This window comes from Perca flavescens, chromosome 23 (assembly GCF_004354835.1).
Source record: "Perca flavescens isolate YP-PL-M2 chromosome 23, PFLA_1.0, whole genome shotgun sequence".
In the NCBI taxonomy this organism is placed as follows: Eukaryota; Metazoa; Chordata; class Actinopteri; order Perciformes; family Percidae; genus Perca; species Perca flavescens.
Genome location: NC_041353.1, coordinates 15,114,681 through 15,138,572, shown reverse-complemented (window position 1 = coordinate 15,138,572; position 23,892 = coordinate 15,114,681). Strand labels below are relative to the sequence as shown.

At 42.6% G+C, this 23,892-nt stretch overlaps 1 protein-coding gene and 1 long non-coding RNA gene across 6 annotated transcripts in view; one reads left to right on the top strand and one right to left on the bottom strand.

Moving 5' to 3' along the window:
* Window positions 1–23,892, top strand: part of LOC114549910 (uncharacterized) — a 190,935-nt gene that overhangs the window by 145,551 nt on the left and 21,492 nt on the right. The gene's annotated exons all lie outside the window — the stretch shown is intronic.
* Window positions 775–23,892, bottom strand: part of tfec (transcription factor EC) — a 51,294-nt gene continuing 28,176 nt past the window's right edge. The window contains exons 1-8 of one of the 5 annotated variants that reach the window (XM_028570234.1): window positions 12,561–12,777; window positions 7,927–8,181; window positions 7,107–7,208; window positions 4,837–4,957; window positions 3,735–3,791; window positions 3,526–3,601; window positions 2,433–2,580; window positions 775–1,400 (exon numbers count right to left, since the gene is read on the bottom strand). In XM_028570234.1, the coding sequence (XP_028426035.1) occupies window positions 921–1,400; window positions 2,433–2,580; window positions 3,526–3,601; window positions 3,735–3,791; window positions 4,837–4,957; window positions 7,107–7,208; window positions 7,927–8,181; window positions 12,561–12,647 (1,326 nt within the window). In that variant the 5' untranslated portion in view covers window positions 12,648–12,777 and the 3' untranslated portion in view covers window positions 775–920. Of the gene's footprint in view, window positions 1,401–2,432; window positions 2,581–3,525; window positions 3,602–3,734; window positions 3,792–4,836; window positions 4,958–7,106; window positions 7,209–7,926; window positions 8,182–8,792; window positions 9,085–12,560; window positions 12,778–23,892 lie in introns of those variants that run through there. The other 4 variants (XM_028570235.1, XM_028570236.1, XM_028570232.1 and 1 more) reach the window with 4 other exon arrangements.

Sequence of the window (23,892 nt, the reverse complement as noted above, 5' to 3'; positions counted from 1 at the left end):
CCTACTAAGAATAGAAAAGGTAACATGTTATGTTGATAATATATATATATATATATATATATATATATATATATATATATATATATATATATATATATATATATATACTGAAAAAAAAAAATATAATATATATAAAATATATATATATATATATATATATATATATATATAATTTTTTTTTTCTCAGTAATACATGGATTAAAACATACATAAATATATAAACACTTATTTAACAAAAACACTTAAAAGACACAGACAAAGACATGTTAGGCATTGCGGTGAGTACATCAGTCACTTGGGGTTTGAATAAGGCACATCACACAATCACAATCCCGACTGCAACTCTTTAAAAAAAATACTGTTGCAAAGTAGTGGTATTGTCATTTTAAAAAAGGACAGTTTTGGCAGGTTTCCAGTGATTATTTTCATATGTTACAGTGTACAGCGACCACAGTGTTAACCAAAAAAATAAAATCAAACAGTAGACATGATCATTTACATTATGTATAAATGTCTCCCTTTTTCTTGTGAGTCTGTTTCTGCTCTGTCCGGGAGGCAGAGAAACATATTCATTGTCTATAGTAACGTTAAAAAGAGCAGATGGAGGAGCAGAAGGTCCATGAGCTGTTTGTGGTCCCGCTGAGCTTTGGAGAACGCAAGCTTTGGTAGCCAATCGAGCTCTAACACCCACCTGATCAGCAAGAGCTACACACTTTATATACAGGTGGCACTTTGAGGGGCACTGCCAGGTGTGTTAGCTGTCATTTAAATTACTTGCAACCCTGTGAGTGGCAATGCCAAGAGCCATCAATCAGTCTTTTAGAGGCTCTGTGTATGCTTTTTCCCACTGGGGATTACAACAGTGATGTCACGAGAAGATAACAAGAGTTTGCTACTGAGAGGCGGGGGGGGGGGCACCCTTAAAGGTCGTCGCCCTCTGCAGAGCTGAAGCTGCTCCTGCGGCTGCTATCCTTGGACGCGGCTCCGGGCGAGCTGGCCGAGAGGAGCGGGTCGGTGCCAAACGGCGACAGGGGGTCATCCATCAGGATCTCGTCCAGCCGGTGCTCCTCCTTGAGGGTAGCGCTGAAGAAGTCTGTGAAGTGAGACAGCGGGTCGGAGAACGTGGTGCAGCCGTCGGCACCTGGCATGTGATCCTGCGGCCCGGCAGCAGTGGGCATGGACGGCGGCACTCCGGCTATCCGGTAGTCGCTGTTGGGGTCCTCCTGGTAGAGGGGCGGCTGCTGGGCCTGGGGAGACTGCTGCTGCTGTTGTTGTTGTTGTTGTTGTTGTTGTTGTTGTTGTTGTTGTTGTTGTTTGAGGAGATGGGAGGAAAGTTCAACTGTGCCCAAGGCTGAAGTCATGTTTGGGAGGCCATGTGCTCGTGCCTGGATCTCAAGCTCCTGGAAAAGAAAGGAAAAGAAACCATGAGTGTCAGTCTATGCAGATAATATCTCATTAAATGCTGAAAAAAATGTGATGTCCTCCATTATGAGCAGATTTGCCATGACAACATTGTGTGGAGTAACATCACCACCAAACTTTTTCCATATCTCCTCCACATGCTGAGGTTAGGTTAGAGTGAGCCAGTTGGAGTCCGTTGGAGTGAGCCTGGGAGTTTGGGTGTTGACACACTCTTCTCCCACACACACACACACTCTTATCACAGTAAATGATCAGCACTAATCACCTATCAGTCTCATCACAAAGGCCTGTTTGACCTTTGCTAACGTCAGTGTTGGTCAATTTTTCCTGGATGGTTGTGTCATCTTTGAAGATGATTACAGATATTGTGTTTTTTTCCCATCATTGGAATAAACTCACATAAACGACACATTTCTGTGTCCGTAGAAGTGCGCAGGTGTGCGTGCGGCAGTCTGTGTATGCATGTGTCGTTAAGCATCTCTTCTATTATTTTGCGATGAAGGAGCTTGCCTTTGTGGCCTTTATTCATCAGGTAATTAGCACTGAGTTCTCAGAGAAAGGGGAGAGTGGAAGGACCTCATGTAAACAATGGGGGGGGGGGGTCCTGTAGGGTTGACAGATTGAGCCCTCTGTCTTCACCAAACTCATCTTTGGCATAATGAAAAAGGCCCGTTAGATGCTGCCTGGAGGAGAATGTTTTTTAAATAAATCAATAATGTGAAAATGCCAGTTTACTTGGATCTTGCACTGGGACTAAGTGCTAAGACATTAGTGGGACATTAGTGAGTTGAAAGGCCAACCGTTTGTGTGAGTAAACTCATATTTATGAGGCGGAACACTGGGTTTGTGTTAGAGGAACATAAGATATGAAATCTAGACATAGTTTATTACCAAGCCTATAAACATTAATTTGTAGTTCACAAATGTAACCGTGTTGTCCTACAAATATCTAAACTAAGTGAATAATCTTGATTTGTAGGCCTCAATTGTGCAGTGTTAGATTTAATTACCTGGATCCTCAGCAGTAGCCTCCTGTTCGCTTGCTCCAGCTTCTTCTGACGGCTCTCCAGCTCCCGAGCGTGCTGCTGCTCTTTCTGCAGCCACCGTATGTACTCCACCGAGGCCTTCAGGATGGTGCCTTTGTTCCAGCGCATGTCGCTGCAGAAAGGAGAAATGTAAAAGATAACCTTTTACACAGAACCCCCTGCTGTCGGCAGAATATCCTCCGTAATAATAATAAAAAGAAAATGGGGGGGAAAAGTTTTAACACAGGTTTTTTTTTCTCCCCTTTTTATGATATGAATAAGAAATGGTGATTTACATGGGGCAATTATTCATCCTTGGACATTACATGGGGACACTGAAAGGGGATTTTAATAGAATAGGTAAGTAGCTATGTGGAAAGTCCATTCTTGTACCTCCTTGTTCGGTAAAATTAATCCTTGTGTAAAAATAGGTGAGGGAAAATGAGCTAAGTAGGAAGACGGAGGAGAAAATGGAGCATTGGACTTAAGGTGCTAGAGTGCAAGTCATTCCTTTGCAGATATTATTGCTTTTTTTTTTTTAAGTAAAGGGGAGCTGTAGTAAAATTGTCCTTTTCCACACGAGTGAGACGTCGGTCTGATCCGCGCTAATAATCTCTTTTATCTCGTGTTAATGGCACGATGACAACGCCAACCTTCCATTTAAATTTAAAGCAAAGTTCAATTGCGAAAGATGGCCGGTGGATTTCAATTCAGCTCGCCACTCCATCTCTATGTTCCAATTGTGCTTCAAACTTTGATTCAAATGGTGTGGCCTGCTTCTTTGCATTTGACCCTTTCCTCATCATTCATGCTTTGAGCTGAACTGCCGGGACCCAGGGAGAGGATGTACAGCTCTTGGAGAGCGTAGACTACAATGGAAGTTCAAGTGCACCCTTGAAATATGACTGAAATGTGCTCCAGTACTCATTTGAATTCAATGAACAACGTTTAGAGTGTCTTTGTGCTTAGAATTTAATATGCTTCCCTGCCAGACAAGGTCTTGGTTGTTTTTAGTGACATAAAGTGAAGCAAAGCAGCGGCATTGTTTCAATAAATACATTTAGATTTTGCAACTTACGGGTCATTCGACTTTGGTATGAGCGTCCCGAGCTCTTTAATTCTGTAGTTGATGTTGTATCTTCGCCTTCTTTCAACTAAGCAAGCAGAACAAGAAGAAAGAGCAAGCGATGATTAGGACATTGTCAAGCTGCCGTGCCAAAGGCTAGCCATAAGTCATTTTCAGATGATAAACTGTGAGGTAGTTGAAAGGCAGTGGGAGACACTTACTCAGATTATGGTTGTCCTTTTTCTGTCTCTCTTTGGCCATCACTCTTGTGTCATGTTCTGTCAAAAAAAAAAAAGAAAATCACAAAGGGGGAAAAAATTGATTAGGAACGCACACTAATTTAGAAACCGTAAGACAACCAACACAAAACGCCACAAAAGGGTCCAGTCAGGTCATGGAGACACATATTCAGTTGTTTTGAGGGAGTTCAGTGGCGGGGTCAGCCATAATGTGGAGTTTCCGTGCATTAGCCCTCACCACAGACACAAACTTGACCTCCTTACACACACACACACACACACACACACACACACACACACACACACACACACACACACACAAAACAATGAATGAGCCCAATTTATCCACTCCGGCATTTCTTAAGCTCATTGTGGATGGAAAAATAGGGATCACTTTTAAACTACCGTAATTAAGACAGTTTAGCAAATTTGCTAATCTGTCCAGGAGAGAGACAGAAATGCCAGTGCATCCATATTTGTATTCACATTCTTCCAAATTGCATAATTGGGGACCTGAGATTGGATTTCCCAATTTGTCTCTGTTGATTCAATCAAGACAATTTAAACTCTGTGTAACAGCCCATTGTCCTCTCTGCCCACAGTCAAATGAAACAGAAGGCAATTTACTTATTTGCGCGTTGAGAGTGAAGGGTTCTTCGGGCATCCTTTCTCTTTCCAAAATCAATTGGGCTTCTTTGCTTGAAGCATGACATTCATAAGAAATGTCTTAAAGGGCCCTTTTGTTTGGTTTTGTTTTTTGCACTGTGACGAAAAGTCTACACGTTTCTTCGGCCTATTAATGGAACCAGTGACAAGCACCACAACAAATCAGCTTAGACGTTTGTCTCCTGCCTGACGCACGTTGCCTTTTTTTTAACAAATGCAGGTACACTCGCTTCTTTGCAAGCACCCACCAAGAGCTTCAATTTAGAAGAAATGTCTTATTGTTTTATTTTAATTCACTTAAATGCCTTTTTTTCTTCCAGCAGCATTTGTTTGATTTTAACCTTTTACAGCAATGTGAGCATGTAATTATTCATTAACTAGTTAGTTGTTTGATCAATGCTATGGTATGAGTGCATACCTGTGTATTCCCTTTTTACAGTGAGCTTTGTGGGGTTAGATGTGGGGCTCATTCCACCATTAGGGGCGTTCATACCTTGTTCACCCCCATAGAGGTCCAGCATGCTGCCACTGAGGGACACCTAGGAAGGAGAGAAAAGAGAGGAGGGGGGAGAAAGAAAGAAAAAAAAAAAGAAAGAAAAATTGTCAGTCCCGGGGGAAGCATGCCAAAACATTTGCATTTCACACTTTAGCAAAAGCCACAACACAAATAGTTGTTTTTAGCTGCTGTGTGGCTTTGTTTATCGTTGACAAAAATGACATAAAAGAGGCGAGTATAGCGATCACAGCCTTCTGGAGAAGGTTGTCTGCCCCCAGGCCTCTGGCTTTGGACCTCCCAGCAGGGAGTTGTAGTATTGGCGTGTCTCCCTCAGCAGGACAGGGCAAACCCAGTGCTGTGCTCATGAATTGCTGCCATGTTCCCTGCTTATCTTGTATCACAAAGAGTGAAAACAACTTAACAAGAAGTTACCCTCGCTGAAGCCAGGTCAACAAATGGTCATCCTCCAGTCTTACTCCATCAAAGCCTTCCCTTCAACCCAGGCTTTAGCCATCTTAGATTTGGTTTGAATAGACATAGTGCCTTAATCTGCTAATGCCACCATTTTCCAAACCCCTCCACTTTAAAGGGCTCCTAACACAGAGATGTGCTCTGTGTTGAAAATAGCATCCCATTAGATGAAAAGGCTAGCTAGGTCAACTGCTTGAACAGAGGCAAAACTGTTTTCCTACGGGTCTCTTTTTGTCTGGGAAAGCGTGCATCATTTCTGCGATAATTATGTCTTTTCACGGACTGGGGAGATGTGGCGTGCATGTGTACACATGTGTGTCTAATTCACATTTATGTATTTATGGGAAAATGCTACAGAGGCCACCATGCATTCCACAATGCGCACAGCCAATTCTATCCACTACATATGTGTCATATCTAACTGCCAGACTGGTGAATGTGATATGGCTGCATGTCAAGTCAAGAGATGGGAAGGAATGGAAGGCAAGAGGGAAGAAAAGAGGAGAAGAGACAATACAGAAGAAACTGCAGACATTTCAGATATCTGCAGTTGGTTTAGTTTGCATGTGCGTTTTCTTTTTTTTTTTTTTTGTTATCTCACCATGATGGGAAAAGAGAAGGAGGAGGAGGGGACAAAAGCGCTTATCAAAATGAAAGATTGCAACAATTCCCCCACAACTCCTATTGTAATCACTTCAGTCCCTCTCCCGTCTGCGTTCCTGGATGTGTTGACACGGCAAAACGATGTGATGCATCGTACTGTATGACTAATTAGGATGAATTGATCCATTTAAGCATGGTATCATTTCTGAACAAGCCCATGGGGAGTGTATGCATTAGCCCAATCCAATGGCTCAGTTACTCTCTCCAACAAAATCTCTCACTCTTCGCTCCTCATGTTGCGCTTCTGTCCTAATTTGAAACCCACTGGCTCTCCCATTCCTCCTCCTCTCCCCCCACGCCTTATCTTTTCCTCCCCTCCCTCTCATTCCCTCACTATCACAGTATCTGTTGTGTTTTGCTGCGTGTCACTTTATCTGTGTGTATGATTCTTTGTCTACCAATTTGACGCTCTCTGTATTTAAGGAGTTAGGCTACATTCCCAGTGTTCCCATCCTACAAACTCTCCCTGTATTTGACTCAGGTGTCACTATGTTCCACTTGTCCCACATTTTTGACCAGAGTTTTTTGAATTCCTTCTTGGCCATAAATCCTACTGATAGTACTTGTCTGTGGTGCTATTTCTAGTTGGTTGTCTTCTCAAGAATGGATCAGTTACTATAACTTCTATTGTCATATTGTTATTAAGTATATACATTTGTCCACAAACATCCTCTCTTTTAACCTAATCTGCATTGTTGGTCTTCTTGAGTAATGTGAGAAATGTTGCTAAGCCCCAATGAACTTTGACTCATCTCCAGACTTAAGCTGACCCCAAACCAAGACAGGTCCCCTTTTTCCCAAGCAAGTCAAGCCTGTGCCTAAATGTTTGGGTGGAGGAACCTTACTTTCAAGTCCCCGTTCAACTTAAAAAAAAGAGTGGAAGTCATTAGTTAAGGAATTTAACTTGACATAAACATAACTGCAATAATGTGAGCAGGTTTACAAACACAGGATATGTTGCAGAAATCAATACAAAAGACCTTCAAACTGCTGATAGTCTGTCACATTTGAAACAGTGTTACTATGTAGCTGTTGTTGTGATTGTGATTGATACTTACATTGTTTTGCATTATGATGTTAGACTCCATGCAATCCAAGCCTCCATCATTGAAACCGGATTCAAGACTAATTAGGTCATCAATAACTTCATCCATTGGAAACTAAAAGAAAACAGTAATTTCAGTGTACTTTTGGACAGGCTAATGATGTTTGTACCAGAATAGCAATGCTGTCCAAGTCTGATCTTTAAAAAAATTAACATTCAAACCAAAATAGACCCGAGGAAGGGGAGGGATCGTCACGAGACTAATTCAATAACAGACAAGTTCTCCAGCGGCCTTGTCGTGAGTTAGTTAGCAGTGTTGGCAAGAAACACATCTGTTATCAAACTAGTTTCCTTCTTGTGAAAGGGTTCTCTCATCAGAGCCTGCATGTCTGAAGTTATTGATGAACACATCATAGAGAGAGAGGGAGACCAATAATGGCATTACTTTGTTTAGATGATTACTTGGAACTACTTTCTGCGATCCAAACCCAATCAAGACATACAATTTAGAAGGTTACTAATGTTTGTAAATTCTATTACAGGTTGACTGTCTGTCCAAACAAAGAGTTAGCCATGATTCATCCCTCTGAATTATTACAAAAAAACAGAAAAAAGTATGTTGACAGGAAAAAGAGTATTGACAGGAAAACATATCAAGAATGTTGCGAAATACAAAAGTTATGACCCACAGTTATGTTACCCAGTCTTTGGTTGCGATTTCAATTTCCCAGTCACTGCTAGACAGATTCCGAGTTTTCTTAATTTCAGTTCCATATATTCAGCAACATCATAATTCACATTCAGACTCTTTCTTTTTCCATAAACCCACTCACCTCGCTGTCGTGATTGGCCATTGTGAGGAGGGTAACGGGGCTGTTGGGGTTGCTGCTGTCACTGACTGAGGGCATGTGTCCATTCCTCATGATCGGCACGGTGGCCAGCGGCTGGCCAGTGGCGTGTGGATGCGGAACGGCGTGGCCTTGCCCGGCCGAAGAGGCCAGCTTTGAGCCCAGCGTCAGGTACTGCTTGACCTGTTGATTCTGGTTCTGGTGGAGGTGGAACTTGGAGTTCTCCAGGTGGCTTTGTACCTGCAGCAAAAACAAACAAGTTCAGTTAGTTGACTAAATAGAAAACTAGTTCATAACACATTGTTTCTCATCCCACTGAAACCGCGCTGACTAAGAACAGGTTCACAAGAGGTGTTCACAGCAGCTGTCGGCTTTTCGATAAGATGATCTAATTCATCCCAAAAATAGTTGTGAGTCAGTATTTCCCATTATTAGTCACTTATGCAGAGCAAATTTACAGACTTACAGCAGTACTCTATTTTGTAGAACGCTCACATTAAAGCAAGTCATGTTTGAAATGTGTAGCGTCTTAATAAGAAATTAGAACTCATTCTTAAGGCCCTTTCTCAAGGAAAGTATTGCCATAGTCTTAAATTCACTACCAGTTTCTGACTGAAAAATGTGGTCCATGTTTTTACCCCCAGAACAGAACTTTTTTAGCTGTTTGTTGACAAACATATTTCTTATTCTATTAATCTGCAGTAGTACAGTACATACATATAGACACAGCCAGATGTCAAGATTGCCAAACCGGTCATACAAGCCTTACAAATATGTTACATTTGAAAATATGATCACAATGTTCAACAAAAACAATTACGAAGAAGTTTTCTAAATTTCGATATTCTTACATTTGAAGCTCTGGTTGCGTCCCGCATCGTGTAGTAACTGCAGTCGGTTAAGTGTGGCATTCTAAGAAAAGCAGCTAATCTTCAAGTTGGTTTGTTTTGGCGTAGCAGCAAGTCAACTTTAAGGATCCAGATCTGCTGCTGCTATCCTGTTGAGCTGCTGACTCCCAGTAAGTGTCTGTACTTCCCAGTCCCCTACCAAAGTCTTATAAAGGGCCCTAAGTGAACTAATTAGGCCCAAAGCTGGAGGTTAGCCTTTATGTTGCGTAGTATGATAATCACTTCAAACACTGGATTGTCAGATCACCCAGTGTTTGATCACTGCAGGATATCTGCCTTAAGTGTCTATCACTAATTTATGTAGACCGCCCTTTTCTGTCTGACTGACCAATCAGTGGTCAGCTCCTAATATCCTGTCCTTCCTGCTCCAGGGGTTGTGGCAGCACAACTGACCCTTGTTCCCCAATGGGGGTTTTAAATAACTTTTTATGCCATTTTAAACAAGCCTTTTCATTCAGTCATTTTTTTCAATGTAGTATTATCAGTTTCCAAAACAATAACTGCCTAAAGCAATAAAGCTATGCTAGGCTATTTTCAGAAGGAACATCACCTAAAAACGTCTAGTTTACGCACTGGTCTGTAACTCACAAAGAAGCTCCCTGTTCTAACTTGATTTATTAGTTCATGACGTGTAGAGTATTTTTAGGTGAACTTAATAATACTTGTATTGTTTGTAAGGGTATTATTATGTTAGTCTTTCAGTTGTTGATGCTCATCTGTCTCTTTCACCCTTTTTTTTTTTAAACTTCCTCTTAAAATGATTCTATTCACTGGTCAACATAGCGTACTCTGTGGACTTGTCTGAACTTTTTTATTTTTTATATCTTCATGAATACTTCTTCTCCATGACTGACCTCAGCTTATCAATTAGAAGTAGAAGACCAGTCAGATAAGCAACAATGCCGGTGTTTTACTTTAGCAGATTTAATAGACTATGTAGTATGACATAACCTAATATGTGTAACTAATTGGTAAAAGATAATGTAATTATTAAAGAAAACATTTTTTTTTCTTCTCTTAACCATGTCTGCTCCCATACTAATAATGTTACTTTTAGACTACACTACCATACCCCCAACAACAGGTGTCATTTATCAAGTAAAATCACAGATAATGGCAGCATAAAAAGCGAAACTGTGTAGCTTTGCTATACAGCGGCATGTGCAGCTACTTGACAGTTACCCTAGTTAACCCTAGTGTTTAGCTAAATTGCTAAGCTACAGTAACACAACTAGCACAATTAAAGAACAGCTAACTCCCTTTGTAATGTATAGCCTATTATACAGCTATATCTACCTTATGTATGCTGAAATTTTCTACTATTATCCACCATTAGCTACTTGCCATAGCTGATCAAATAAGGCTGGAGCAACAAAACCCCTGAGTAAATACATTTGAACAACAAGCGGTTTATTGCTTGTGATTTCAACTTTTAATTTTTAAAGCAAGAATTAGTCATTTCTTCTCTCAAAAGAGTTTTTTGCTGGAATTGATTAAATGAGTAGCTTGCTTGCAAGTACCCTTACTACTTTTCAGACTTCTTGCAGCAATGAATGTTTTTATGGTTAAAATGTCAACTAGCACAACATTGCTAAAACGTAGGCACTGTTAGCCATGGCAGCTTTGGAATTGTACTGAAACTCAGCATTAAATTCTCCTTGTCAGCTAGACTAGCTTCCTATTCACCGCTCATCCACCTAACTAAGAACAGGCTGGCCACAATACTCAACTTGTCAGTACTGACTGAGAGCTCTTATCTGACTTCTCCAGGCCAAACAAGATGCCAGTTGTTAGCCAATCAACATTTCTTTCCACTACGGATAGCAGGAGGGATGCCAGGACTGCTACACACCACATCTGCTTTGTGTGACAGTGTTTTTGTCCTTGTTTCACTTCAGCTTTCTCACTACTGTATATGCCGGAGACATGCTTGTTATCCACTTAAGGGAATCTGATTGGATTTGAGAGGTAATGGTGCTTCAGTCACAGAGGCCAACCTCGACAATGGTGGGCCTGTGTATGTGTGAAGAGGACATGCTGAAAATTATCAATGCCCGCCATACACATGGGACAGGAATAAGATAAGAATCGAATCAATCAAGGCTCAAGTTTGGGATCGTAGTGACTATTCTGATGTTTGAGACACTTTTTCTCAATATGGCTACTGGCACCTGCTACAACAATTGAGGCAGTGTTTCAGGTTACGGGTAGAGAAGAGGTCACAGGATCACTTTCCATTCACACACATTTGCACAGTTATTCCTGACGTGCAAACCTTTCGCAGAGTTTATAGACAAGAATGCACTGATATCAAAGCAAAGATATCACTCAATGTGTTTATTTTTTGCTTTTCTACACAGATATTTTTGCAGAGTTTGCTCTGTTATGTTTCATGTTTTAACATTTGCATGCAAGCAGAAAATAATATTTGTCCGGTTTGCGTTTGTACTTCCTGCGTCCAGTCAAAAGATATAAACTTGACTGAGATCAGTTGGACCTCCCTAACTTCCTTATCTTCATTAGAGACATTCAAACCACAAAAATAAAGATGTCAGAACGAGACAATGCCCTCATTCAACACACACAGCCTATTTCTTTCTTTCTCAATCAAACTTCTCCTGACTCTTTCACTAACATAATGTGCATACTTGCAGGAATCTTAAACCACACGTCAATGCAGCAAGTTGATCAAATCCAACAGATACTCTACTTATGCTCTGCTGTGAAGTTGCATCACACGTTTTCCCCAGCAGTTATATAGAATATCTAATTCACGCAATTCAATAACTGTAACTATAAAGCATATTACAGCAACGCTCTAATAACAACTCTATAACCCTCAAAAGAAAACCATTCATCCTGCATTACAGGACATACATTCCCAATTATATCCCAATTTTATATATATAATTAAAATCGCAAATTCTCCACTATGAGATGAAAACAATTTTAGATTACAAACACACACACACATACACAATCAATGCTAAATCTTCAGTTTCATATATTCTTTCAAATCATTATTTCATCAGCCTCTATTTGTAAGATTGCATTTAATAGTGGTGTGATTTACCTCGGAGTTAAAAGGTGTATTTCTTTAGTCCCACTGAAAATGCTGCACTCATACTGCATTGTAACAGACAAACTCACAGGTGTTCCCTCTAAAAAGGAAAACTCTTGCCTAACTCAGTTTCAGTCTTGCCCAAGTTCTCCTTTCACTTCAGAAAAATCCAACAACTTATGAAACACTGGGTGATGGTGACATTAACTAGCTGTACAAATTATGGACAGAACCTAGTAGGAGGCTTGGATTCATTTCTGCTAAATGTCTTTTACAACATATTGCGAGTAGCAATGCTCGATTAATCTTTTTCCATCTTGAATCTATGGAGATAAGATGAAAGTGGAACAAACAGCCTACTCAGACTTGCTTACTGTATTTTTGCTGAGCCTGCTAACCAGTAAATAGCTGTAACCACACACCATAGATTGTGAAATGTGAGGGAAAATAAGACTGGGATAGCAAACCGATCAGTAAATCTGCATTCCACGGTGGCTATTGGTTGTAAATGCATGCCTTTTATAAAGCACAGACAATTTCTCTTGCATGCAAACACAAACAACCGCACACATAGTTGCACACACATACACTTTTCTATGTCTGATCTTGTCCCGATTTGCCTGGCCTGTTAGCTGAGTTGCTCCCCCTACCTGTAGAAGTTGGATCTCTGTCATGGTGATCACTTTAACCACACAACAGCGACTCATGGCTCCCAATTTGGCAGTGTCTCCAACCATAGGAGCTGCAAATTCTTACAGAAGAACATGGACTGTCACGGCTACAGCTGTGTCTCACCGAGACAGGGGGGGAAAAGGAAGACGAAGAAAAAGAAGAGAGGTGCCACAGCTTCCTTGCTGAGCTTTTGCAGAAATATCGGAAAAGAAGGCATGACACATCAGCTTATTTGGGAGCCGCACGGGCCGTTTCCCGTGTGTGTGTGTGTGTGTGTGTGTGTGATATGTGTGTGTGTTTTTGGTCAGGGAAAAGGCCTGACAGAGGCAGAAATACAGATGGCAGTTAGGGGGGTTGGAGTGTGCGTGTGTAGGGGTGTACTAAGTTGACAGAATGTGAGTTCCTGCTTGTGGATCACCACACTTTTCCTTCCTGCAGAACATCCAGCCCAGCTCAGCACATTCTCCCAGGTTATCTTCATGACACCCACTTCCCTTAGAAGGCTTTTTAACCATCAAACTACAGCCACAGATTCAACTAGGGAAGCACACCGAAATGCAATCTTTGTATGTGTGCAAATATAGGCTACTAAAACACACAGATGTACAGTCACACAAAGTTGTTATCATGTCCCAGTCACTGTCAGGCCACAACAAAGGCCAACATATGCCTTCCCAGAATGGCTCTCAGAGAATTCCTGGACACAGCAAAACTGAACCGAGGTCATTGCAAATCCTCGCTGTAGTCCCAACTACTAGATATACTAAAAACAATCAGATAAATCAGAATCCAATAACTTGGTTAAAACAGGAAAATTGAGTCCAACTTTTAAATCCTAGAGAGTTCTCCAGAGTTAGAAAAACAAATCAAGATTGTTAAAACATTTCTGTTGAAGCAAATGCTCTATTTAAGATGAAGAAGACATGAGTTTGTCTTTGCCAGACCTTCCTCCATAGCGCTGCGGAGGAGAGTCTGGCTAATCCACACAGAATTCCGGGATGGGAGAAAAACGTGCTCAGATTTTTTGGCATTTCTTTAAACCAATCACAATTGTCATGAGCGGCGCTTAGCACTGGGCAGAGCCACAGTGCCGCTGCCTTAATAGCCTCAGAGGAAGGAACTTGTTTTGGTGGAACATTTGTACGTTCAAAAGTTATTTTAGTCGTGCCACAAAAAACTCAGATTGGACAGATAGTCTAGCTAGCTGTCTGGATTTACCCTGCAGAGATCTGAGGAGCAGTTAACCATAGTCCTCATAAATCCACCGGAGTTTAAAATTCCAACACAAAGAAAGCGGAAGGAAACAGACATCCGGCCGAAAAGAGTGACATCCGGCGGAATTTCCGGTGGCAACGGAGCAATTGCGGGACTGGAACGTTGTGGATATACACTATCCAGCAAGGGGAAATTCACATTTTTCACTCTGCTTGGTACAATTATTCTACACATTACACACAGGCCTGAAATACACACACATGCACTAATGGAGACATCAGATTGCGGGGGCTGATCCCTGAGACTTGAACCAGCAACCCTCCTGTTCCCCACCCAACTCCCTAGGGACTGAACTACTGCCACCCGTTTTGTTGTGCTTGCACCATGTACATCTGCAATACAGTTAACAATACTGCTGGTTTCCACCTGGCCTATGCAAATGAGTCCCTGATTTTAAGCCTCAAGTGAAATCCAGCATGGCCCTGTGTCCTGAAAAATGAAGTCTAACAGTTTTATTCTCACGGCTGATTCAAAGAATATTGCAAACATTAACTGAGGTTTTCATATATTTTTTTGATACATTTTAATAAACACATAATAACCTAAATTGAGGGTGTTGAATGTAATGTAAAGCGAATTGAATCACAATTATTCTGTTAAATCAAACCCGTACAGATTATGAAAATATTCAATCATTTTAACACTGTACTGCACAATAAGCTAATGTCTCCTCTCAGCTGGTAAATTGCAATTTGTCCCACTCGTGTCCATGGTGGATGATTTCATTACATAGAGAACGCCTGTCTTGATACTCTCTGTACAGTAATATCTGCAAAAGGGAGTTCTCGTTACAAACATTATGAACCTGTAAAGTCTCAGTCAGCTGGATGGGTGAGCATTATTTATGCTGCTGTGTCCAAATTATTTTGCTCCTGTTTGAGGGTCAACATGTCAGCTGTTCTTCACGTCTGCTGTGTCATCGCAACACGTGTGTGTCCGTGTATCTGTTGGTACACGCACATCACTGTGTGTTGTGTGTTTTTTTCTTACAACTTCACCATTACCCACGTGTATATTTGTCTGCTTCTTGTTTATTTGATGCCCACTGTGTGTACGTGATTTATCAGATCTAGCCAAATTCCTGGCTGGCCATTTTTGGCTCATCTTGGGGCAGGCCACAAGTGCTCACCTTTGTTAGTCCCCCTGCATGGCATGTTTTAAACATTAGGGACTTCCTGTAAGAGTTGGCCTGCTTCTGAGACAACACTTCAAAGTGCAGCTCCCACATCTGAGGACTGTTTTATCCTGCTAGAAAAGGAATGCATAATGGACACGGCACCACTGCACTTTTAATGACTCTCATATGAATTAAATATTATAGCAATTTTAACTGGATTACACGTGAAACTATGTTTGAGCGTGTGTGTGTGTACTTGTTACCTTGATGAAATATTGAATTTATGAAAATAGGCTGCCTCAACTGTGGTGTAAAAATAATCAGACTTCATCCTTAGAGTAAAGAAAGAAAATGACTGAGGTACTCAATGGAGTTTAGATTAAAAAACAAAACAAAAAAAACATGATTTTACTGATTTTCATTTAACATTTCTCACCAAAACACATTAGGTATATTTCTGAGGCTGAACAGATTGTAATAAACATTAGCAGCGCAGTTTATTGTTGTTGTTTTCAAACCACTTTCTATATCAGCTTTTGGATTTGGATTTCTGTTCTCAAGTTCTTATGTGTCAAGGCTGTGATTGTGGCATGCACAAGCATGTTTGTGCTGTTTGAACACAAAATACAATCAATATTATATCGTTATGTAGAAAATCTTTAAAGGAAAAAAGACGGAAAGCTCTTCAACAGTTTGACTACTTTGTAAGCAAACAACCGTTTCTTTGGTATTTTATTTCATGTCATGGATACAAATTTGATGTTGCAAAGGGAAAGATCTGTCAGAATAATATGTTATTGATTAGAAAACCAACTCATCAAAAAGATAAATATGCAGTGTGTACATGAGTACACATACCTTAAATAACATATTAAAGTACACTGAAAAGGTATTTCTACTTTGCTACTGAATAATTTTCTTCCAATTTTCAAATAACAGACATTACATTGTAAAAGTTTCAGTCAACTGAAAGACTTCAGAAAGTTGGGTGAGAGAGGGAGGAGAGAGCAGTGCAGCCTGTCCTCTCCGTCAGTGAAAAGGAGATATAATTAGTCCAAATGGAATAATACAATTTATGCTGCTAAACCAATCAGAGCACAGAATTCTCTGTGAGAAATGAAAATGAGCATGTGTACAGTATCTACTCTATGCACAAACAGTCCCTAACAGAGACACATACAATAATGAAGGTTACACATATTCTTGGATGTCCTGTTGACAGATTAGGTTGCGGTATGGTGTACAGAGTGTGTATCAATCAGTATTGTCACTAATGGTTTATTCTCTAACCTCATCAGGGCTCCAGACTAACTTTTTTCACTAGGAGCACAGTGGCCCCCAACTGAAAATGTTAGGGGCACAACCAGAAATTTTAGGGGCACACACCGTAAATCAACATGCTAACCAAATATGCATCCATCCATCCATCCATCCATCTTCGTCCGCTTATCCGGTGTCGGGTCGCGGGGGGAGCAGTTCCAGCAGGGGACCCCAAACTTCCCTTTCCCGAGCAACATTAACCAGCTCCGACTGGGGGATCCCGAGGCGTTCCCAGGCCAGGTTGGAGATATAATCCCTCCACCTAGTCCTGGGTCTTCCCCGAGGCCTCCTCCCAGCTGGACGTGCCTGGAACACCTCCCTAGGGAGGCGCCCAGGGGGCATCCTTACCAGATGCCCGAACCACCTCAACTGGCTCCTTTCGACGCAAAGGAGCAGCGGCTCTACTCCGAGCTCCTCACGGATGACTGAGCTTCTCACCCTATCTCTAAGGGAGACGCCAGCCACCCTCCTGAGGAAACCCATTTCAGCCGCTTGTACCCTGGATCTCGTTCTTTCGGTCATGACCCAGCCTTCATGACCATAGGTGAGGGTAGGAACGAAAACTGACCGGTAGATCGAGAGCTTTGCCTTCTGGCTAAGCTCTCTTTTCGTCACAACGGTGCGATAGATTGAATGCAATACCGCACCCGCTGCGCCGATTCTCCGACCAATCTCCCGCTCCATTGTCCCCTCACTCGCGAACACAACCCCAAGGTACTTGAACTCCTTCACTTGGGGTAAGGACTCATTCCCTACCTGGAGAAGGCATTCCATCGGGTTTCCTGCTGAGAACCATGGCCTCAGATTTAGAGGTGCTGATCCTCATCCCAACCGCTTCACACTCGGTTGCGAACCGATCCAGTGAGTGCTGAAGGTCGCAGGCCGATGATGCCATCAGGACCACATCATCTGCAAAGAGCAGCGATGAGATCCCCAGCCCACCAAACTGCAACCCCTCCCCACCCGACTACGCCTCGATATCCTATCCATAAATACTACAAACAGGATTGGTGACAAAGCGCAGCCCTGGCGGAGGCCAACCCTCACCTGAAACGAGTCCGACTTACTACCGAGAACCCGGACACAGCTCTCGCTTTGGTTGTACAGAGATTGGATGGCCCTGAGAAGAGACCCCTCACCCCATACTCCCAGCAGCACCTCCCACAGTATCTCCCGGGGACCCGGTCATACGCCTTTCTCCAAATCCACAAAACACATGTAGACCGGTTGGGCATACTCCCAGGCTCCCTCCAGGATCCTTGCGAGTGAAGAGCTGGTCCGTTGTTCCACGACCAGGACGGAATCCGCATTGTTCCTCCTCAACCCGAGGTTCGACTATCGGCCGAACCCTCCTTTCCAGCACCTTGGAGTAGACTTTACCAGGGAGGCTGAGAAGTGTGATACCCCTATAATTGGCACACACCTCTGGTCCCCCTTTTTTAAAGGGAACCACCACCCCAGTCTGCCACTCCTTTGGCACCGTCCCAGACTTCCACGCAATGTTGAAAAGGCGTGTCAACCAGGACAGCCCCTCCACACCCAGAGCCTTGAGCATTTCTGGACGGATCTCATCAATCCCGGGGCTTTGCCACTGTGTAGTTGTTTGACTACATCAGTGACTTCCGCCTGGGAAATCGACGACAATCCCCCATTATCCTCCAGCTCTGCCTCTAACATAGAGGGCGTATTAGTCGGATTCAGGAGTTCCTCAAAGTGCTCCTTCCACCGCCCTATTACCTCCTCAGTTGAGGTCAACAGTGTCCCATCCTTACTGTACACAGCTTGGATGGTTCCCCGCCCCCCTCCTGAGGTGGCGAACAGTTTTCCAGAAGCACTTTGGTGCCGACCGAAAGTCCTTCTCCATGTCTTCTCCAAACTTCTCCCACACCCGCTGCTTTGCCTCTTTCACGGCAGAGGCTGCAGCCCTTCGGCCCTTCGGTACCCTGCACTGCCTCCGAGTCCTCCGGGATAACATATCCCGGAAAGACTCCTTCTTCAGTCGGACGGCTTCCCTGACCACCGTTGTCCACCACGGTGTTAGTGGGTTACCGCCCCTTGAGGCACCTAAGACCCTAAGACCACAGCTCCTCGCCGCAGCTTCAGCAATGGAAACTTTGAACATTGTCCACTCGGGTTCAATGCCCCCAGCCTCCACAGGGATGCACGAAAAGCTCCGCGGAGGTGTGAGTTGAAAGTCTGTTGGACAGGGGCCTCCTCCAGACGTTCCCAATTTACCCGCACTACACGTTTGGGCTTACCAGGTCTGTCCAGAGTCTTCCCCCACCCTCTGACCCAACTCACCACCAGATGGTGATCGGTTGACAGCTCTGCCCCTCTCTTCACCCGAAAGTGTCCAAAACATACGGCCTCAGATCAGATGAAACGATTATGAAATCGATCATTGACCTTCGGCCTAGGGTGCTCTGGTACCAGGTACACTTATGAGCATCCCTATGTTCGAACATGGTGTTCGTTATAGACAATCCATGACTAGCACAGAAGTCCAACAACAAACACCCACTCTGGTTTAGATCAGGGAGGCCGTTCCTCCCAATCACGCCTCCAGGTGTCTCCATCATTGTCCACGTGTGCGTTGAAGTCCCCCAGCAGAACAATGGAGTCCCCACTGGAGCCCCATGCAGGACTCCAGTCAAGGTCTCCAAGAAGGCCGAATACTCCGAACTCCTGTTTGGTGCATATGCACAAACAACAGTCAGAGTTTTCCCCCCACAACCCGCAGGCGTGGGGAGGCGACCCTCTCGTCCACCGGGTAACCCAACACAGCGGGCGCCAGCCGGGGCTTGTGAGTATCCCCACACCCGCCCGGCGCCTCACACCCTGGGCAACTCCGGAGAAGAAAAGAGTCCACCCCTATCCAGGAGTATGGTTCCAGAACCAAGACTGTGCGTGAGGTAAGCCCCACCAGATCTAACCGGTAGCGCCCACCTCCCGCACCAGTTCCGGCTCCTTCCCCACAGAGAGGTGACGCCCACGCCCCAGAGCCAGCGTCTGCCGCCCGGGTCTGGTCCGTCGAGGCCCCTGACCTTCACTGCCACCCATGTGGCATCGCACCCGACCCCAACGGTTCCTCCCACAGGTGGTGGGCCCATGGGATGGAGAGGGAGTTGCCACGTAGCTTGTTCGGGCTGTGCCCGGCCGGGCTCCGTGGCAAACCCGCCACCAGGCGCTTCGCCGACGAGCCCGCCGCCTGGGCCTGGCTCCAGACGGGGCCCCGGGCTTCCTCCGGCAGGGTCACTCCATCTCTGCTTAGCTTTTGCATTCGGGTTTTTGAACCATTCTTTGTCTGGCCCCTCACCTGAGACCACTTTGCCTTGGGAGACCCTACCAGGAGCACAAAGCTCCAGACAACACAGCCCTCAGGTTCACAGAGACACACAAACCTCTCCACCACGATAAGGTGATGGTTCACGGAGAGGTTTTTAGGGGCACACACCGTAAATCAACATGCTAACCAAATATGCACATTTCTACTAATTTACACTGTGTTACTAATAAATACTTTGATAATATATGCAGAAATTACAATGTGCAGTTTCAAATTCAGTGTCACTTTTGAAGATGCAACATATAAGGTAAACTGACAGCCCCATCGTCTGCGTGAAGTTATTAAAAACTGTAACCACTCTTGAAACCACTTTATCGGCATTTCCGTGACTCACTGTGACTTCAACAAAGCCGACGTAGTTTGCATCGTCTGCAGCGTGTGTGCGAGTGTGTGTGTTTGTGTCAGAGCTATGCTCTCTGTCAATTTTCAGAGAGGACAGATAAGCTTGCGCTTACGCGCTCTCAGGTACCGATATTTCAACGTTTAACGTGTAAAAAAAGGAGGGCAAATTTACTGGTCGCACGTGTGACTGGATGTAAAATTCAGTCGCACACTCTCAAATTTTGGTCACAAAATGCGACCAAATGGTCGCAGTCTGGAGCCCTGTTATATATTCACGACGTTCCACTTCCAGAAATTCCGCCGGATTTAACTAATTTAGGTCAGATATCCGTTGCCTTGGGCTTTCTTTGTGTTGGCATTTTAAACTCCGGTGGATTTATGAGGACTATGGTTAACCTTTCTGCAGGGTAAATCCAGACAGCTAGCTAGACTATTTGTCCAATCTGAGTTTTCTGTTGCACAACTAAAAAAACCTTTCAACGTACACGTTCCACCAAAACAATTTCCTTTTCAAGGCTATTTTTCAGAGGCGCCATTGCGCCACTCTGCGCTTAGAGCAGGCCAAGACAATTGTGATTGGTTTAAAGAAATGGCAATGAACCAGACCTGTTTTTCTCCCATCCCAGAATGCTGTGTGGACTCGTCAGACCCTCCTCCGCAGCACTGTGGAGGAAGTTCTGGCAATGCTAGACTAACTTACATGCAATACCTTAACACTGAATGCATACATAGCCAAGAAAGGTTTGCTGAATTTAAAAAAATACTTCATCAGTTACGGTTGGAATCACTCATAGTAGGTTACAATCAGAATTGTTTTTCTGATGTATTCTCGTTATAACGTGATTACCAGGATCCATTTGTGTACTCTTTAGCTAATGCAAAGATAATGAAGTCAACATCAGATTACAACATTCTAACATATTGCATGATGTCATGCCTTAGTCTAGACTTGTTTTGTTCAGGAATAACTCAAGATACATCAAGACACATACAGCTGATTCAAGCCAAATATTTGCTATTACAGATACTAAAAGACTTCATTAGTAGGACACATTTTAGGTGCAACTTACCATTAGACATAACATGATTGCATACAAAGTCAATAGAGATATGTGAGGGGGAGCAAACAAACTTAAACTTTACTTAATTAATTCCAGAAATCTAGAGAGACACGAAGAAAAGGAAGGGAGACTGGAATAACATCTGTACACTCAATTGGCTTTTTGGGGCAAAGAAACAGAAAAAAATGGTCCAGTAGTAAAATTTACACCAAGTCTAAACTTACCTTTATTAGGCCTTTAGTCAACTTTGCAACCTAATTATAGCATCCTTTATCACATACTACAGTCCTATTCTGTGCCCGCAATATTTTTGTTGGGAAAACCTAAAAACAAAAACTAGAGACGTAAAGGTGCATGCAATTTTTTTACTGAAGTTAAAATATAAAATCTGAATTTATTGATTCTATCCTCAATTTGATATTGGTACTGTAAACAGCATATTCCGTTTGGATCTTATGAATAAGGCCTTTTTCCGAATATAGCACTTCCCGAACAAAGACGTTACTTTTTTTGTATTAATTAATGTCCCTTACAAATGGTGTCGTCCGGCGACTTTCGCGGGCAGAAAATCGAGCGAAGATAATTACCTCTTCTGAACAGTCCATCATGTTTTTTTAATCCTCCGTGTACTCCTTGGTTATAAGCAACTGCGTGGTGGAGGGGTGTGGGTGGTGTGCAATCACGAAAGACTTGTATCATGTGGATGTGCCAGTTTTGTTGTCATTACTTAGAATTCCTTAATGGGGGAGACAGAAACTACGCACTATAGCTTTAAGACATGTGGGATATGCCGGTATTATTTGTGTTTTAGAAGCATTCTTTGGAAAGGTATACAGAGCATTTGGAATATGCGTCTCAATAAGGGTTTTTACCGCCACTTGCGGCGGTTTACGGCCTCTTGCCTGTTTATGGCTTATGGTCAGCTCTGTGCCTTCTATTTTTCACAGTCTATGTGTACGTTGCTATGGTTGTTGTACACAGACCAACCAGCCAACTGTTTGCAATGCTGCAGTAGAGATTGGTTGGAAGGTTGAAGGAATGAAGGGAGTTTGCACAGTTGAACAAGTCCGCCACTGCTGGAAAACTTTGAAAAATTCCCTTTTTACATGTCTGCATGTAAACTGAAATATTAGTGGAATATTTACTTTCATTAGCCATGTTGTTTTTATTGGAATTAAGGCAGACACTGGAATATTGTGTGTATGAAAACATAGTCACTGATAAAAAGGCATACAGGTAAACAAACAAAAGGAAATGGGATCTAATCTTCACCGTTCAAAGACAAGTCCAAGTCACAGACTGCAAAGCTGCTGAGCAGTACAGAGCAGAGGATTGTGGGTAAACTGCTGTAATGGTTACGGTCCTGAAAGGGGCACCTCATCCTTGACCCTCACTGTCCAGTGAGCTAGAACAGGATAGACCGGTGCTTAGCGTTGCCCCTCTGAATGATGTCAGAAAGCTGTACTGTAGACAACTTTAATCTCTCACTTTGGCAGACAGTGAAAAGAAGCCCCCGGTGGGCTCCAACTATAACTATGAAGATGAAGTCTTATTAAAATTATGCACATGATTGATTGCGAGACAGTCCCAGCTCACCAAAGTAAAAGCCTTTCAAGCCTGGGCAACAGCCTTAAGACAAAATGCTCACTACACAGAGAAAGCAGTTTACGTTACACTCTGAAAAGAAGCTTTTACATTTCTTGATTTGAAGTGAAATTTTAATGATGGGATAATTCAAAAAACAATGTGCTGTGTGTGTTTTTTTATCTTAATTGCCTCAATTTTAATTGCTTTATTATGATATTTATTAGAAAAATTTTATAAAAAATGTTGTTGTTGCTTTAAATGTTTCTTAGAATTTTCTGTCTAGACAACAGGCATTAGTAAAAGTCCATGATAACTTTAAAAAGAGGAGATATAACAACATCTAACATAAGAAAACAGGTCACATGTCAGGGTGTATATTGCGTGAAACACAAGTTAATACCACAATGGAGTAATTTAGTTAAAAAAAAAATTCATTTCAAATTCATTAATTCTTTTTTATTTACAAAGTGTGACATAAAAATAAGGGGACACAAGATTCAAGTATTTTGACTATTTGTCCACTTTGCAAACATTTTGAAGAAAGAGTCAGTAAAGATTTTATTAAAATGAATGAAGGGGGCTTATATCATTCATGGGCATTATTCATCATCATTCATTTGTAAATAAAAAAATAAATAAAAGAACTATTGTTTCTGACTCTACAGTAGGGCTGCACAATTAATCGAATTTTAATCACGATTTTGGCTTCCCACGATCAAATTTGCGTGATCGAGCAATATTTAAAATGCGTCATAGAACGCTCCTTTATCAAAGTTTTTGCAAAGCCACTCTAGCGCTCCATAAACCACTGTCTGATCACGTGCCTCCGTGAGCCAATCAGAGTTGTTCCCTGCACCGCGCAGCTTAGTTTCTAGATGTAGACCGTCACAGAGGATAGAGGAACGTGAGGAAAATTCCACAACAGGTAGAAGTCGGTCATCATAAGCCGGTCACAATGTTTACCAGTTTACCAGTAAACGCAACATTTTGTCCCGTCTGTTTTGTATTTCAGACAACAGCAGTGACCATAGTGCTAGTTTGTGTCTGTTAGCTAATAGCTTTAGCAGCAGACTGTTTGACGTCCCGTTGTTGGAAATACAGTCACACTACACCGTTTAGCTGTCAGCATTTTAGCTGTATTTAACCCAGTTACTACTGTGGCTAACAGTAGGTTAACGTTACCTGCTGTGTAACGTGTTATTAGTGTTTACTGTAGCTAACAGTAGGCTAACGTTACCTGCTGTGTAACGTGTTATTAGTGT